The sequence below is a fragment of the Sciurus vulgaris genome (assembly GCF_902686455.1).
Source record: "Sciurus vulgaris genome assembly, chromosome: 7".
Classification (NCBI taxonomy): Eukaryota; Metazoa; Chordata; class Mammalia; order Rodentia; family Sciuridae; genus Sciurus; species Sciurus vulgaris.
Window position 1 is genome coordinate 144,073,726 of NC_136467.1, and position 16,701 is coordinate 144,090,426.

A 16,701-nucleotide genomic window follows, 5' to 3' on the forward strand; every position below is an offset into this window, starting at 1 on the left:
AAATACAAATTATTAGACATATGAGAAACAGAGGAAGTGGCTGAATTAAAAAATTAGAATATTTTCAGGTCCAGCACTTTTCAAGTTTTGAAGTGGAGTCTGTTGGTGGCTAACACTCAGGCCCAGGTCTGCTCAGCTTCCAGTGACCTTGACTGCTGGGCCAGCCTCTGATGCTGGAGTTTCCACCTCCTGATCACACAGGGCAACCTCCCCTCTTAGGGATGGGGCTTGTGGCCACAGCTTCAAGGAGTAGCCACCACACAGGATCCTTGTATCGCTCTTCAGAGTGCAGCTGGACAGTGTGCTCTCCATTTTATGGATCTGTTGAAGGCAAACAATGAGGGACGACATGCTGTTCAGCGTAAGCTCACATAACATCTCACTGGCTGGCATTTCCCTTGGATGTGAACAGCCTCATCACATGCTTCCGTGGTACCAAAAAGTCTTGGTACCATTTTTCGGATTCTTCATCTGACAGAAATTTAATTCTCAGCCTGCCGCTCTGGAATGCTGCCGGAAGCCTCAGAGATTCCACGTGCTGCGTCTGCGTTGCTGCCCACAGCCCGTGCCAGCAGTGGTCAAGGTGGCTCCTTGGACCCTGTGCTCTGCCCTCACACCTGCTGTTACTGAGGGACATCGGGACGAGCTCTGTGGAAACTGGAAATTGAGATGACCCAGCAAGTGCCTTCATCCCCTAGGTTTTTCTGAATTCAGAGGAAATTTGTCATTGAATCATGGTAACAGATACAGATGCCTACTGTATAATACCATGATTAAAGAAAAATAGGTGACCCAATTCAGAAGCCACCTGTCTTTTTGGGAACCAGTACTGTGAAACATCAAGTCTTCAGCAATATGAAAATTTGTGACATTATCTTCCCAGGCTAGCTAGGTAGGATGACACCTGCCTGTGGTCCAGCTGCTCAGGAGGCCCAGGAGTTTGAGGCCAGTCTGGACAATATAGTAAGACCCCATCTAAAAAAAGAAAGAAGTCCTCTAGTTTTGATAGCCACACTTCATACCAACAGACAGTTGTGTGTCAGGAATAGAGCCCCACAGTTCTTTAAGAAGGACTATTAGATTGGGCACATGTTCCTAAACAGCTGATGTTGGTAGGATATGCAAGAACTTCCTACTTATTTAAGTCTTGCTCACCTCAGTTGTGTGTGAAATGGGGTAAATTTTTTTTTTTTTTAAACAAAAGGGCACAATTTAGGAGATTTGATTCTAAATAGAAATGGCACAGAACTTGCCAGACTCTGCAAATCAGCATTCAGGAGACTAAGGATGGTGTTTTTAGGTTGATAGGACTCATTTGGGTTCTTGATCTTTGCTGTAGAATAATTACAGTCATCACCAAGAAAGGTCTCTGAGCTTTCACTCATGAAACAGAATGTGTCCAGCACTCAGGACACCAGGCTGTTTGTGCAAAGCACGCTGATGCACTGTTCAGTGTTCAGACATCTCCGCCACTTGGTAACAGCCCAAGCAACTCATGACTTTCTGGGAAGTGCAGGTCACTTTAGGAATGTTGTACTTAGTCTCCTCCTCACCTGCCCCGTCTTGTTTTTCACTGAAGGCTTTTCCCACATTTACTTCTTCCTCCCCTCAAAGTCTCCTCCTGGCATTATCTTCAGTCTTGTCTTTTTCTAAGGATCCTGACTGTCTTCCTCCATTGCCAGGCTCACTGAGCCCACTGTCAGTCACCAGCTAACGTGCATGTGCCCGATGCTCAAAGGTCAGCGTGGGACCGGTGTGGAGGCAGGCCATAGACCTTACTGCCCTCCACAAAAGTGGGTTGTGTGGCTGCCCATCCCACCCTTTAGCAGAGGAATTCTCGTTCCAGTTCTCAACAGAGTAAACTCAGGGATCTGGGAGACATCTATTTTGAACCAAGCAGAGGGAATCAGGAATTTTTGTAAGCCAGCCTTTAAAATTTGGAATCTGGAATTTGAAAGAAGTTTCCACTTAGTTTAAAATTAGCAGCTTAAGCTATAATTATAGTATATGCTCATGAAAAGTCTAATCCTTCCAACCCCACTGACATTCCCTTGTATTCTTGCCATACAAAATCATATAGCCTTAGGGATTTTTGTCCTTGTGCGCTTGGGGTATTAGGGGATACATTTTAGTTTCCACCTTTTGTGTCAAAAAAAAATCATGCCCTCGGCTGTTTGCTTTCATCCTTTGATCCAAAGAATGTTTTCCTCCACAGGATGCTGGACCTCAGTGCAAGGAATGTTAAGTGTGGCCTCAGCTGCCAGAAGGGGCCTGGTATTGCTGTGTAGGGTGAGGAGGAATGCTGCTCCTGTTGGAGTTTAGGTTCTGAGCAATACTGGGCATGCAAAGGCCATGTGCATCCCAGGTTTTAAAAACTGTGTCACGTTCACTTAAAAGTGATTTAAGTTAATTATAAAATACCAGCAAAAGTCCTCTTTCTAAATGAAACTTGTAGTTAATACTGGGCTTCTTAGAGAAAATATTTATTTCTCCTTTTAAGAAAAATTTCTATGTACAGTATGAAACCATAATAGGCTGTCAGGTTTACACTTGAAATAAAGCAGTATTAACATCATCTATGGCAACACAGATCTGACAGTCTTTGGATTTGCTTCCTAAAGTTAACAGACATTAGGTTCTGGCCTACCACGTGCTTACCAGGGTATTTCCGTCCTATAAACAAAACTGTTATTTGCATGCTTTAAGAAAGGTAACCCAGGTTGCTGCTGTTACTTATAAAGTTACATTTCTAAACATGAGAAAAGCAAAAACAGCCCCACTCTACCAGCAGCATGTGGAAAGCCCAGCAGAGCCCCACACTCCCGGGGTCCTGGAGCTCTGGCTGTGGTCTGGCTTCTCCAGCAGGGGTCACTGTCCGGCAGTGAAGGCAGGGCAGCCCCTGCAGGGAGTCCTCGGATGTGGCTCTGAAGTACATCCTCTGGAAGTTGCTTGATGTAAATATTTGAAAACATTTACTTGTGAAAAAAAAAAAAAAAAAAAGTCGCTGCATTACATACCTGTTCTTCCTCAGAAAACAAAGGAATTATTTTTGTGTTGACATGAAATTTTATTGAGTTTCAGAAGCATTTGTTAATTATGAGTGGGCAGTGTGCCTAGGAGGGCATACGTTGAATGGGACTTTAAAGGGCCATTCGTTTACCAATTTGTCTAGCAGATCTGGACTTCTTACGTCTCTTCTAGAGTTTCTGATGTCTGCAGAGGAATAAACCGCGACATTTGGGGTTAACCTCTAATCATCCACACCAAAAAAGGAACAGTTGCAAAATACTAGGGAAAAGGCAGTGTCTCTTATTGGACTAATGATAGGACTTGTAAGTACATAAAAATCTTGGTTCAGGTCTTGGCTTCGATGCTTTCTGATTGTGTGGGTTTCTTAATTTCCTTGTGTGCAGTGGAGTTCACAGGGTGATGTTAGGTTCAAACATGGTAATGTGGTACAGACATCTTTTCTGTAGAGGGCCACGCAGTGAACATTTCAGCATGGCAGGCTATGCATTCTCTGTCATAGCCCCTAAACCATGTGATTGTAGTGCAGTAGAAAAGGAGCCATGGTCACATGTCAACAAGTGAACCTGGCCATGTTCTGGTGAAACTGTCATGACAAGAACAGTGAGCCAGTGACCACAGCTTGCCAATTCCTACCAGAACAGATACTCAGGACAGCATCATAGCTGTGATTAAACAGATGAAAATGGAGCCACATAGTTTTATACTCTCCCCTTTAAAAATATACCGTTCTTTTAAATTTTTTTTATGTAAATATATACTGTAAAATGTCAGGATGCTTCTAACTATTTGTATATATATATATATTTTTTAAATAACTTTTTATTTTATTCTATTCTATTCTATTTAGAGGCAGGGTCTCACTAAGTTGCTTAACACCTCTCTTTTGCTGAGGCTGGCTTTGAATTTGAGATCCTCCTGTCTCAGCCTCCTGAGCCACTGGGATTATAGGCATGTGCTGCTGTGCCGAGCTGTAACTTAACTGTATATTTGTATTTGTGCACTTATGTGCACACACATTTTAAAATGCTTATAATATAACTAATTCCTAAACTTCCATGGTGGTTATGGAGCACAGCCTATTTGTGAAATTAAATTGAGTTTATGTTCTCCTTAGGGTCTGCATTGTTTATGTTCTACTCTTGGTAATCAGTTATACAAAGCTTTTAGTGTCTGTACCTATAAACAAGAAACCTCATGCATATTCATAATAAACTAGTTTATTGACTATAATTAATTGTTCACCTTCTTTTAGATCATCCTGTAGGAAGATCTTTTAAGTATGACCGAGTATAAAATGTTCAGTGAGACAAACATGGGCTTCCATCTCTTTTGACACTTGTAAGCTGTGGACTCAACGCGTAAAAATAATTAACTGTATTTTTAATTTTTTAAAATCATTCTCTGAGAAAAAGTCAAACTCTTAGACTTCAGTTGTGATGAGATGGTACTAGCTTGCTGCAGTGCTAAGCTGGCTTCTCCCATAGTGTAGATGCCTGGAACCAAAGAGGAGCTGTTCTTTTGTCCTGAGTACAACTGAATAAGAAATGCAAAAAAACAGATACAAGATAAGAGTACTTGTGGCTAGGAAAAATTTAAAACATGTATCTAGGTTAAGGTAGATTTAGGAGAATTTCCTGTGCTTCTGAATTAACCCAAACAAGTGGTTGAAATTAGAATTGATTTCACGAATTTAAAGTTTCCTTATTAAACCACAGGCAAGAAAGAAATGCTTAGCAGAAAGCTGGTGAAGGCAGTGGAGAGGTGGCTGTCGGCTGGATTCTCTGAGAGACAGAATACTGGTCTGAGCACAGGAGAATTGAGCTGCTGGAGCACTGGAGATGGTTTTCTGTTGTTTAACTTTTTTAAAAGGTCATTTTCATTCAATTGAAAAGTTACAAACTTCATCCTGTGCACTCCACCCAGCCTCCCCTCCTGTGAGCCTGTTGCACAACTTGGGGCACAGGGCCACACTACAAAGTTCACCTGGGCACTCTGGGACTGGTGGAGGGAGCACAGACCTTCACATGTCACCAGTTTTCCCACCATGTCCCTCGTCTGTCCAGGACCCCTCGCTGCGTTCGGTCATCTCTGCCCTGGCTCCTGGGATGTGTTCCCCAGCCATTATCATTCATGACCTTGATCAAGTGTTGGTTATTTTGAAGAGTGTTTTTCATTTTGGGCTCTCCTGATGTTTTATGATTAGACTGAGATGCATTATTGGGGTACAATCCACAGGGTGGTGTACATGATATCAGTGTGTCATCAGCCACCTTGACATTTGTCACATGACTGACATCGTGTCTGCCAGGGCCCCATACTGTGACCTAAATAGGTTTCCCTTTGTAAATATTAAATATTTGTGGAGAAATACTGAGACCTTGCAAATACCCTGTTTATTCATTGATGGGTCTTGTCTGTGGCATTATTACTATGATGTTCTAATTTATTAACTGAAATTTTTCTGTAAGGAAAAGTTAGCCTTCGTTCATTTTTATCAGTATGGACTTAAGGATACATATTTTATTCGTAGGGTTATAAATCAGTATTACTGTTACTTATTGCCTAGCTCAGCTTCCACATTGGTCTTGGCCACAGAGAGTGCTTTGAGGTCTGTTCTGTTTCCTTTTGCTGTATCTTTTTTTTGCTTAAGAAGTCCCTTACTTTCTGACACCCCGAGATGTTCTAGCCCTGTGCTCAGCCAACTCTCTAAGGACTGCTGGCTCCTTTTCCTGGAGAGTGGTGTTCAGAAAGCAAAATCTAGGCCCTCGCGTGCTCATGCTGCTGACGTGTACCTGCTTCTAGCCCCATGCATTGAATAGAGCTGGGAAATACGTGTGTACATACCAGCATTCACCTGTACGTATGTGCATGCACACACATGTGTAATTGAGGCATGAATCCATACCAGTTCTTATGGTTCTGGTTCAGCACTACAAAGTTTATTACAGCCTTCTCCATTTCCTTCTTTTTAACTTCTTTTACCCAAAATGGGAAACCTGCTTCTCCTCCATAATTGACCGCAAATGGCCCAGTTTTAGGAACCCTGAACGATACCCCTATGAGAGCAGGTCTGCAGAGCTGTGTGTGCAGTTCTGTTTGTTCTTGGCCTTCCTAGTGTACAGCCAACCTTATTTGCTTAGGCCACAGAGATCAGAAACTTCCTTCCCACCCCCTTGAGGGTGTTCATGGAATTATTCTGTGCTGGTTAGAGTCATCTGTCTCTAGAGTTCGATATCTGGAATCTTTGGATTATATAGTGGTATATGTTTTTGCCTTGGGAAGAAACTGTCACACTTTTCCAAAGTTGCAGTACTAGCATTTATATTTCCACCAGCACTAGGAAGAATTCTGTATTTCTCTTTTGTTTTTGTTGTTGTTCTTATTAGTTATACATGACAGTAAAATGTATTTTGACATGTTCTATATGCGTGGAGTATGACTTCCCATTCTTCTACGTGATATAGAATTACATTGGTCGTGTAGTCATATGCACACATAGGAAAGTAACGTCCCATTTGTTCTACTGTCTTCCATTCCCATTGCCCCTCCCTTTCCTACATTTCTCTTTGTCTCATCCAGTGAACTTCTGTTCTTCCCTTACCCACTCCTGCCATTGTGAGTTCGCATCCACATATCAGAGAGAATACCCAGCCTTTGGATCTGGGGGATTGGCTTATTTCACTTAGCATGATATTCTGCAGTACCATCCATTTACCAGCAAATGCCATAATTTAATTTCTCTTTACAGTTGAATAGTAAAACTTATTTTTAGAGGGCATAGAATCCCTAGTTAGACAGTATCCTTATTGTTTCATTACTATGTTTTTCATTTGGAGCATTGTTTTTCATTCTTCTTAGTTTCCATCTCTCCACTGAAATTCCCTCTGATCTTGCCTGTCGTCCACCTTTCCCATGAGCGCCTTGGACGTACTAATCATTAATAATTGCTTTAGATTCCCTGTCATTCTGACATGTTTCGTATGACTCCAGTTCTGATGATTGCATTGCCTCTTGGTGTACTTTTTTCTCACCCTTTTGTGTACCTGGTAATTTTGTGTTGAAAGCTGGACATCTTGCATACGACGATGGAGAGCCTTGTGAATGTTTTTTCTGCTTGGACTGGGCCAGCCTCTCCTGCCAGGCCTTTGGTGTGGAGGCAGGAGTTGGACTGAGTCTGAGGGACATGTTGCTTTGCTGTCCTCACTGCATCGAGGCCGAGGTTCCTGTGGAGGCCCCTTGTGTTTTGGGTGGGGTTGGTTTACAAGAGCGACCCCTGCGGTTTTCTGGTTTCGGGTCTTGGTTTTGCACTGTGTCTTGGTGTCGAGGCAGCCTCTCTGCACTCTCTTGCTCTTTGCCTGTCCTTCTCCCTAGCTGTCTGTTCCTCAGAGCCCCTCAGCTTGGCGCCTGGGGAGGGAAATTCAGAGGGAAAACAGCATGCCATCTCTTCTGCCTCAGCCTCTGTCTTACATGTACACCACATTCTTGTGTTTTTGGGCCACGGCCTTCCCAGGTGTGCCTCTCCCTGGGAGCTGAATTGTGTCTTCTGCTCCCTGTCCCATATCCTGAGGACCTCAGTGCCTGGTACCCTTCCCCTTGCCAGTGAGGCTCTGTTCTGTAGTGAAGAGTTCTTGGCCCCTCCTGTAAGGCTACTGCTCTTCTCCTCCAGATCTGGACTGTAGTGGACAGATGCTGCCTAGCACCCTCTACTGTGAGGGGCTGGATGGGGTTTATGACGTAGTGCCTGCAAGGGCCCCTCGGCCCTCCAGTCCAGCTGGTAGTTCTGTTGACTGTGCTAGTTGAACTCTTCTGCCAATGTCCTATTGCATGTACCCCAGGTGACAATCTTGTTTCTTTACCTGCTGACTCTCTCCTTTCAGCTCATTGTCTAGGACCTCAGCTTTCCTGTGGGTTTGGGAAAAGACATAAATTTGAAGTGAGCCTACTCTTGTGTTTCTAAAGCAATATTTTGTAAGGGAAACAAGACCTGTTCTGGTTGGACTTTGTGGCAAGGCTGGCCTCTGATGAAGTCAGCCTTCCTCCCCAGTGACCATCTTCCAGTCATCCAGTTCCGCTGCTCTTTTCTGCTTTCCCACTTTAACAGAAAATGCATCTGGAAAATAGTATTTCATCTGCACCGACATGGCAAAGCTGAGTCAAATTGAGAATGACGTGCCAATTTTAGGATTTGAAATATCAGACAAGATGCCAGAGAAGCATCTGAGGTACTGGGAGTCCATGCAGCACCCAGAAATCACTGGTGGCATCTCCAGCACAGTCCCTAGTGAGATTCAATACACTGGTGTTATTTTGCAGATTTATTGATTTAATAACATGATAGGAAAGGCCCGAAAGCAAAAGGCTTATGAAGTCTCATATTAAGGGAACCTAAAATGCTAAAAAATGATAAAAATGATAGAACTTAAATGTTTTATCTTTGAATATTTTAATTATAAACTAACACATATCCATGGTAAATAACATGAAAATTTTAGAAGTAATGATCTTCAAATGTTTTGATCTAGAGATCCTTTGAGACTTTTCTCTAAGAATGTATCTTTGCTGTGTATAAAGGATACTAAAATTAGTATTTGGGAAAGCCAGGAAAAATACCTATTGTTTATTTCTCTCAATATATTTTTTTTTTCTTTTTAAAGAAGGCAGTAGTTAGTTAATCAAGTGTGGTGGTGCATACTTAAAATCCCAGAGACTCAGGAGTCTGAAGCAGGAGGATCGCAAGTTCAAAGCCAGCCTCGGCAACTTAGCAAGGCCCTAAGCAACTCAGTGAGACCCTGTCTCTAAATAAAATACAAAATAGAGCTGTAGATGTGGCTCAGTGGTCGATGTCCCTGAGTTCAGTCCCAGTATCCACCCAAAAAAATTGTTTTTACAAAGGCAGTAGTTCCCCTCTCATCCGCAGGGAGACTTTGCCAAGACTCCCAGTGGGTCTGCAGCCTTGGAAGTTCTGGGAGCTCCGTGTCCGGGGCTGTCCCTCTGCGAGCACACCTGTGGTGAAGTTTAAGTCAGATCAGCACAAGAGCCGGTCAGCGCAGCTCTGGGGAGTAGAGTCACATGGGCAGCAGCAGCAGCTCCCGTGGCAGCTCTGAGATGCTGGTACCTCACTCTCCCTTCCGGTGCTGCGAGGTGACAGGTGGCCTGTGAGGTCGTGGGCCAGGCGGCTGGAGCACTGCTGACCTTCCTGCTGGAGCCAGCACCGAGGTGCCAGGGCCTCGAGCTGAACCATGCACAGGGCAGGAAGACGCCCGGTATGGGCAGCTGAGCAGAGGGACTGGGGTCCCCAGCAGGAAGAGCAGATGGGTGTCCGTCACACTGTTCAGGGTGATGCATGATGCAGAACCGTATTTACTGCTGGATTTTTAATATTTTTGGACTGTGGTTGGTGGAACCCACAGAGGTGATGCCACAGATGCGCCTGGTTCCGAGGGTAGGTGAGAATGTGGTGCCGCCGCAGTGTCCCGCCTGGCCTGGCCTCGCGCGGGGTGGAGAAGTGGGCAGGTCCTGTTCCTCCCGCCCCGGACTCTTCATGTGAGTCTCTAAGGGAGCCTCGGACTGAGGAGGTGCGGTTTTTAACCAAGCCCCACGTGACCGTGCGGGGACGCAGCCCCCCGGACCTCGGTGGACGCGTTCTTGTGGCTCTCGCTCCTCTGACGCTGTGGTCCATGTTGGTGGATCTGGAGACCGGTCCCTCCAGTGAGACGGGTTGATCGCATCAGAGGGGAAAGTAACGGGAAATGACCACTTCTCTTGGAAATTTCTAAAAATTAAGAGAAGGCAGCTTAATTATCTGAAGAATGTTTCTACGCAGAGCAGTGGAGACGTGTCCGCAGTCCTGCTCAGGGATGAAAGGATCTGGCTCAGAAACCAGATGCCATCCATTTTTTGTGTTTTTAATTTGTTCAGTAAAAGGGAGGTACAAGGAAGCAGGTAGAGGAGCAGCGCCCAGTGGACGAGCTTGTGGGCTCCGTCAGGTTCCTGCGGGTCCATCCGCTAGAGAGTTTTAGGTGTGGCACGTGGGGCTTCCTTTCCTGCTCTCTCTGACCCCCGCCTGGCGGATTCCTCTCCCGAGGCTCCTGCCTCTTCTTCCTTAACGGGCGCCCTGGCCTTGCCTCCCCCTCAGCCTCCCTCCCTGGATTCCTGTTGTGCCCCCTGCTTCTCCCAGTCCCCCTTCCCTGGGGCGTGGGCACGTGGGCAGACTCCAGGGTGCTGCCCACCTGGGCACCGTCAGATGGCCCGCGTGCCTGTGGAGCACTCTGACGCGCTCTTGGTTGTCTTACTAGATGAGAAGCAAAGATACAGCTACGAGAGGTCTGGATGTGACCTTGAGGACTCCGACGGCCCCGAGGAAGATGACAATGAAAACGAGGACGACGACGAGGACAGCCAGGCCGAGTCTGGTCTGTCCGCCGCTCCCTCTGTCACCGCCAGCCCGCAGCATCTTCCCGCTAGAAGTGGCCCGCAGGACTCCGCAAGTGCCGACGAGGACGCCAGGACGCCCGACTGCTTCTCGGGGGCGCACGCAGACCCAATGGACGTGCTGCCCAGAGTGCTGCTCACCAAGATGACTGTGCTGAGCACGGTGCAGTCCGACCACGGCCAGAGGACACACTCACCAGCCAAGGCCACGCAGCAAGCTGCCAGCCACGAAGCCCAAACGGGCCCTCCCGCCGAGCCTTCCAGGTCCGCGGAGGCTGCAGCCAGGTCCCTGTGCCATCAGATGTCTGTGGACTACCCTGAATCAGAAGCCTTGCAGGACTCTCTGGCAGGAAGGGCTATCACCGTGACACAGGTACATGATCAGTGGTGGTCCTTCTCTTTCTTTACCCATGACACACGAGGAGCCTAATGGCTTCACAGATAACACACCTGAGTTACTTATGGCCAAACCAGCTTACTTTTCTGTTATATTTAATGGCAGAAGTCACTCATGTCCTTTGGAGTCATTAAGGGTTGAAGTCAGCATTCACATACTGTGTTATAAATCTGTGGAAGAGCCAAATGGTTCTTAAAAAAACGCATCCATTTATTTGAAATAAACTATGCCTGGGCCAACTGAGAACAGAACCCTGGGACTTACTTATCCCCGGTTTCCTTGAAATCGTCTTTCCACCAGATTAATGTCATGGATTTGGACCATGTTATCCAAATGCTGTGTACTTTGTGCTCCATTGGCAAAACAGCCACCGGTTTTCATGGCAAAGTTAAAGTGACTGGACATCTGTTAGGAAGTTCATTTTGCTTGAATGACAAAACTGTGTGGCAGGTTGGGAGAGTTGCTTCCAGGAGCAGCTTCAGGCCAGCCACAGGCCTTCAGAGGGCTAGGGACAGTGCAGCCTGTGCTCCTGCCTGACTGCATCTGTCTGGCCAGTGGTGAGCTCTGGGAAGTGCACATTTGGTCACAGTTGTCATTCTCTTGCTGCTGCTGTGTATCAGATGTTGCAACAGGATTCATTTCTAAATGAGATGGATTGCAGTTTGGTAGGGTGATACTGGAGAAAAAGAAAAGGACTGTAAAAGCTTGGATTTCTACAGACTAGGCCTAGATTAACAAATTGTATTAGTGTTTAAATTAAATTAAATTATATTAATGTAGAAGCTAATACATAAATTAATATACCTGCATAATATAGGTAATATCAAGAAAAGGCTAATATTTAGATGAAAGTCTTTTTGCAGAAGGGGGTAGGCAAGGTCAGTCCCTCCCCATGAACATTTCTTTACTGAAGTGTTGATCACCCCTGCTCTGAGCTTCTGTCCCAGAGCCCCTCACACACCTTGAGGCCTGGACATCAGTGTCAGCACACATTTCCTAAACTTAGGAATGAGGAGGAAACAGTGAACAGCAGCCTTTCTCCAGTGACAGCTTTTTCATCACAAATGATGTTGGGTTAATTTTTCTCAGGTGAGTTGGTGCTCACGGGCGCAAATCTCCCAGTCAGCGAAGGTTCCTAGTCTCAGGTGGAGCTGCTGGTGCTGGAAATGACAGCACCAGCATGGGAATAAAACTCTGGCCACCTGTTTGGCGTTCGCAGAAGAATTTGTGATGAGATAAAGGAAATTGGTTTGAAAAATACAAAGTAGTATACAAAATGCTCCTGTTATTTATACTAGGAAACAAAGACGCAGATTTTGTAGGTGGACTTTTATTTCTAAAACTCAAAATGTAATTTTGGGCAAGCTTATTATTATAAAATGCAAATGGGCACATTTTTAACTCAGAAGAACAGGCGGAGCCACTACGTGTCAGCTCCGTGGCGGAGAAAGCTCTGCCATCAAAGGATCATTCTCTCTTGTCTTTCAGGACACGTCATCTGCCAGACTTCCTTCCGCCCAGCCAGCAGCAGGGGCTCCTCCCGTGGCCTCCGCCCCTCCCGCCGCCCCCGAGCACACGCAGCAGGGCGCCCTCCCCGCGCCCGCAGGCCTGCCTTCCTCGCACACCCACCTGTTCAGCCACCTCCCACTGCACTCCCAGCAGCCCGCCCGGACGCCGTGCAACGTGGTTCCCGTGGGCGGCATCCACGTGGTGCCTGCAGGCCTCACCTACTCCACGTTTGTGCCCATTCAGGCTGGGCCAGTGCAGCTCACGATTCCTGCTGTCAGTGTCATTCACAGAACCGTGGGCGCCCCTGGGGACACTGCCACGGAGGCCGCCAGCCCCGCACATCCCTCCGGGGTGGCCGAGTTGAGCAGCGTGGTGCCGTGCATTCCCATTGGTCAGATCCGGGTGCCGGGCCTCCAGAACCTGAGCACGCCGGCCTTGCAGTCGCTGACGTCGCTGAGCATGGAAACCGTCAACATCGTGGGCCTGGCCAACACGAATATCGCGCCCCAGGCCCACCCGCCAGGCCTGGCGCTCAACGCGGTGGGACTGCAGGTCCTGACGGGGAACGCCCCCGCGCAGAGCAGCGCGGCCCCGCAGCACATCCCGGGCCTCCAGATCCTGAACATCGCCCTGCCCACGCTGATTCCCTCCGTTGGCCAGGTCGCCCTCGAAGCGCAGGGAGCGCCCGAAGCCCCCGCCTCCCAGAGCAAAGCGAGCGAGACGCCACCCCAGCAGACTTCCGTAGCCAGCGCACACCAGGTCAGCAGGACCGAGTCTCCTCAGGGGTCACCGCAAGTCCAGCCGGAAAGTGCAAAAAACGTCCCGGGTCCACCTGCCCATGCGGGCGACCACGCAAGGCTTGATGGCTCAAGTGCAGCGGACACGGAGAAGGCTGCCTCGGCCAGCCACGTGAAACTCAGGCCTGAGGCGGGCCGCGGGCAGGGCCAGCCGGCGTGCCCGGCAGAGCCTCTGCGGAGGGCCCGGGCCGAAGTCTTTGCAAAGCCATCAGGCCTGCAGACGCCCTCTCCGGACAGACAGGTGCCCAGGCCCGCGGCTCCGCCCCAAAGGCAGCCCCCGGTGCCTTTCAGCGATGGGAGCAGCGACGAGGATGAGGACAGGCTTGTGATAGCAACCTAGTGATTTCTTTTTTATTGTTTTTTTAATAACACTTAAAGGTTTCTTTGAAAACCCTCCTTTCCTTAAAGCACATTTTTCTGACATAAACTCATGACTAATATTTGTGCAATCATGAACTTTTGACCAATAATAATTGTTTTGTGTCAGCTCCAGCCATTTTTGTACATGTTGTATAGACAATTGTGCCTTTTAGAAGTCTTATGTTTAGAAACTGTACAGATTGTTGAATATCTATATACATGAAAATATGTTATATATGTATATGAAAACCAGGTAGTTATTTGTGTTTAGTAAGAAGAACCCATCAAATAAATCAAATGATTAAATTATATGTTTGCACTGTTGAATATAAATTTTTATGGCCGTGGGGCAGTTTCTGTGTATAAATTAGTATGTAAACTCCATATTTATTGTATTCATATTAGTCTTTGAAAATGGATCTGTCCTTCTTCTTGTGTAAGACAGTAACTTTACACTTCAGACAGATTTTCTGTGTTATGAAATGTTTCAGTAAAATATTGTTTACTGACTTTACCCTGACTTGAGTTGTGCCTTCTTTGCAGCAGCCAGGGATCGGTGACCTGTGTCGGTTCTACCCCAGGTTCCCTTCTTCCCACATCCCCTGACCTTGGCTTGAGAAGCAGGGGCCCTAGTAACCCCTCCACCAAGTGAAACTAACAGCAGCCCCACAGCCAAGAGACCCAGGCTGCTTGTTTATGTTTGCAGTAAGTTTGCGGTTACTTACTCCTGAGACGATCAGGCGGGTAACAACTTTTGTAAGTGCACGCAGCTCAGCACACAGCTGAAGTGGGCACAGCTCCTGAAGGTGGATGTGAGTATTTCTGGTAAGTGTAATATAAGTCAGAACACAGCATTCCTGAGTGGTTGCCCCGGATAACACCTACAAAACGGGTCCTCCAGGCTCCCAGCCCAGGTCTGTCATTACCATGGGTGCTGCTTCCTCTCAGTCCTGCAGGTCACACACACAGGTTTGTCCAGGACTGAATCACAGAGGATCAAAGATTTTTGGAAGAACCAAATTCAGAATTCTGATTTAAGTAACTCTCTTTAGAAATGATTACTTCCCAGCACTAGAGGCTTAACTGCCACTCATTCACAGATGGGTGGGCAAAATTTACACCTCTGTGATGTGCATTATTACCAGGGGTCACAGGAACCAGGTTTATTTTTTAAAAATGTTTACTGTTGGAATATTTACAGTAATGTGTGCACATTTTTAAAGGCCTGTGTCATGGAGACCAGGGACGTGAAGATAATGAGACATCAGCATGTGAAGAGTGGACTAAGGAGTTGGAATCACACTGGTAGCTGATGGCTGGGACTTTGGGAGAGGTAGCTGGCGTCCCCTCCTGCTTGTCCTTATCCGAATTAGTATCTCTAGGATGCACTGCAGGCCCAGCAGGCCAACAGACCAGTGAAACTTTTTTTTAAATGCACACTGCAACTCACAGGGACACATTTCCATAGATTAGGTAACAAAATCCTCAAAAAAATATATATATATACATATATATATATATATATATATAACATTCTGAGAGATTTGAAACAAATTCTGGAACTTCAGCCAGAGGAGGTACATTACCCTAACAATATAACTGTTGGCACTGAGGCCCATTATCTGTCCAGTTTCTCAAAATTACTAAGTTTTAGCTTCCTGTCCTGACCTTGTATTATACTTTTACTGCCTGAATTTTTGAAGCAGAATAATAAACGTATCTAACTTCATAATTATATATCATGAGTTCTCTCCCTTCACAAGTAATGCTCAGCATTTTGGCTTTGAAGCTCTTTAGTTTGTATAAAACTTTGATACCATGTGGAATTACATTCAGCCATGGATGAGACATTCTTATACACTGCATATTCCCTTGAAAATTTCATGGACTCGAGGGGGATTCAAGATGGCGGACTAGAGGGTGGCTGCGTTTCGTGTTGCTCCAGGACTCAGGACTCAAGAAGAGGAGATATAGAGAGCCTTGGGACCAACTCAAAGCAGCCAGGCGAGAGTCTCCCACTGGGCAGGCGTCCCGGACGGGGCAGGAGTCCTGGACGGGGCGGTAGCCCCAAAAGCAGGGATCTTTGCAAAGTAGAACGGCCCGCAAGGCACCCCTCCCCCCGCCGGAGCAGTGATCGCAGACAGCTGGGAGCATTGAAGAGGGGGCTGCCCAGAGGAGAAGGAGAAATACGGGCTCGGCACGTCGCTTGGAATTGGATCAGCTGCGCCAGGGCTCCGGGCGGCTATCCGGAGGAGCAGCGTGGACTCAGGACTCAAGAAAAGGAGATATTGAGAGACTTGGGACCAACTCAAAGCAGCCGGGTGAGTGTTTCCCACTGGGCAGGCGTCCCGGACAGGGCGGTAGCCCCCGGACAGGGCGGTAGCCCCGAAAGCAGGGATCTTTGCAAAGTAGAACTGCCGGCGAGGCGCCCCTCCCCCCGCCGGAGCAGTGATCGCACACAGCTGGGAGCATTGGAGAGGTGGCTGTTCACCACAGCGCTTGGACTCGGCGCAACCCACCCGCGCTCTGGGAGGCTGCCCAAAGGAGAAGGTGCTTGGTGAGCTGTTTGGACTGAACGTGACCACCCCTGAACACAGGGGGCTGCCCAGAGGAGAAGGAGAAATACGGGCTCGGCACGTCGCTTGGAATTGGAGCAGCTGCGCCAGGGCTCCGGGCGGCTATCCGGTGGAACAGCGTGGTGAGTGGTTTGGTCCCAGAGCATCCGCTCCTGAACATAGGGGGGTTGTCTGGAGAAGGAGGAGGAGCGCGGCGGGGTGCTTGGGCTCGAAGTGACTGCACCAGGGCTACGGGAGGCAGTCGGGACAAGAAGGTGCACAGTGAGTTCTTGGGACTCGTGACGCACCAGATCTCTGGGTGACTGCCTGGTGGAGAAAGTGGTGCGTGGTGGGTCACTTGGTCTTAGAGCGACCGCACGGAACAACAGGTGGCTGCCGGAGGAAAAGGCGTGTGGCGGGTCACTGGGACTCGGAGCGATTGTAAGGGGCTCCAGGTGGCTGCTCAGAGGAGGGGCCGCATAGCCAGGCGAAAAGTGCAGAGCAGGGTCCTAGACGGCTTCATGGTGGAAGGGCCCCACAGACAAACTGAGGGGCGGAGCGAAGGCTCCAGGACTGCAGGCAGCTTCTCTGAGGAGAGGCAGCCGAAGGAGATTCGTTTGCG

At 47.6% G+C, this 16,701-nt stretch overlaps 1 protein-coding gene across 7 annotated transcripts in view; it reads left to right on the forward strand.

Moving 5' to 3' along the window:
• HIVEP1 (HIVEP zinc finger 1) overlaps window positions 1-14,038 on the forward strand; it is a 134,413-nt gene extending 120,375 nt beyond the window's left edge. For all 7 annotated transcript variants that reach the window (XM_079147899.1, XM_079147897.1, XM_079147898.1 and 4 more), the window contains 2 exons: window positions 10,326-10,834; window positions 12,347-14,038. In XM_079147899.1, coding sequence (XP_079004025.1) covers window positions 10,326-10,834; window positions 12,347-13,504 — 1,667 coding nt within the window. In that variant the 3' untranslated portion in view covers window positions 13,505-14,038. The remainder of the gene's footprint in view (window positions 1-10,325; window positions 10,835-12,346) is intronic.
• Window positions 14,039-16,701: the final 2,663 nt, after the last annotated feature.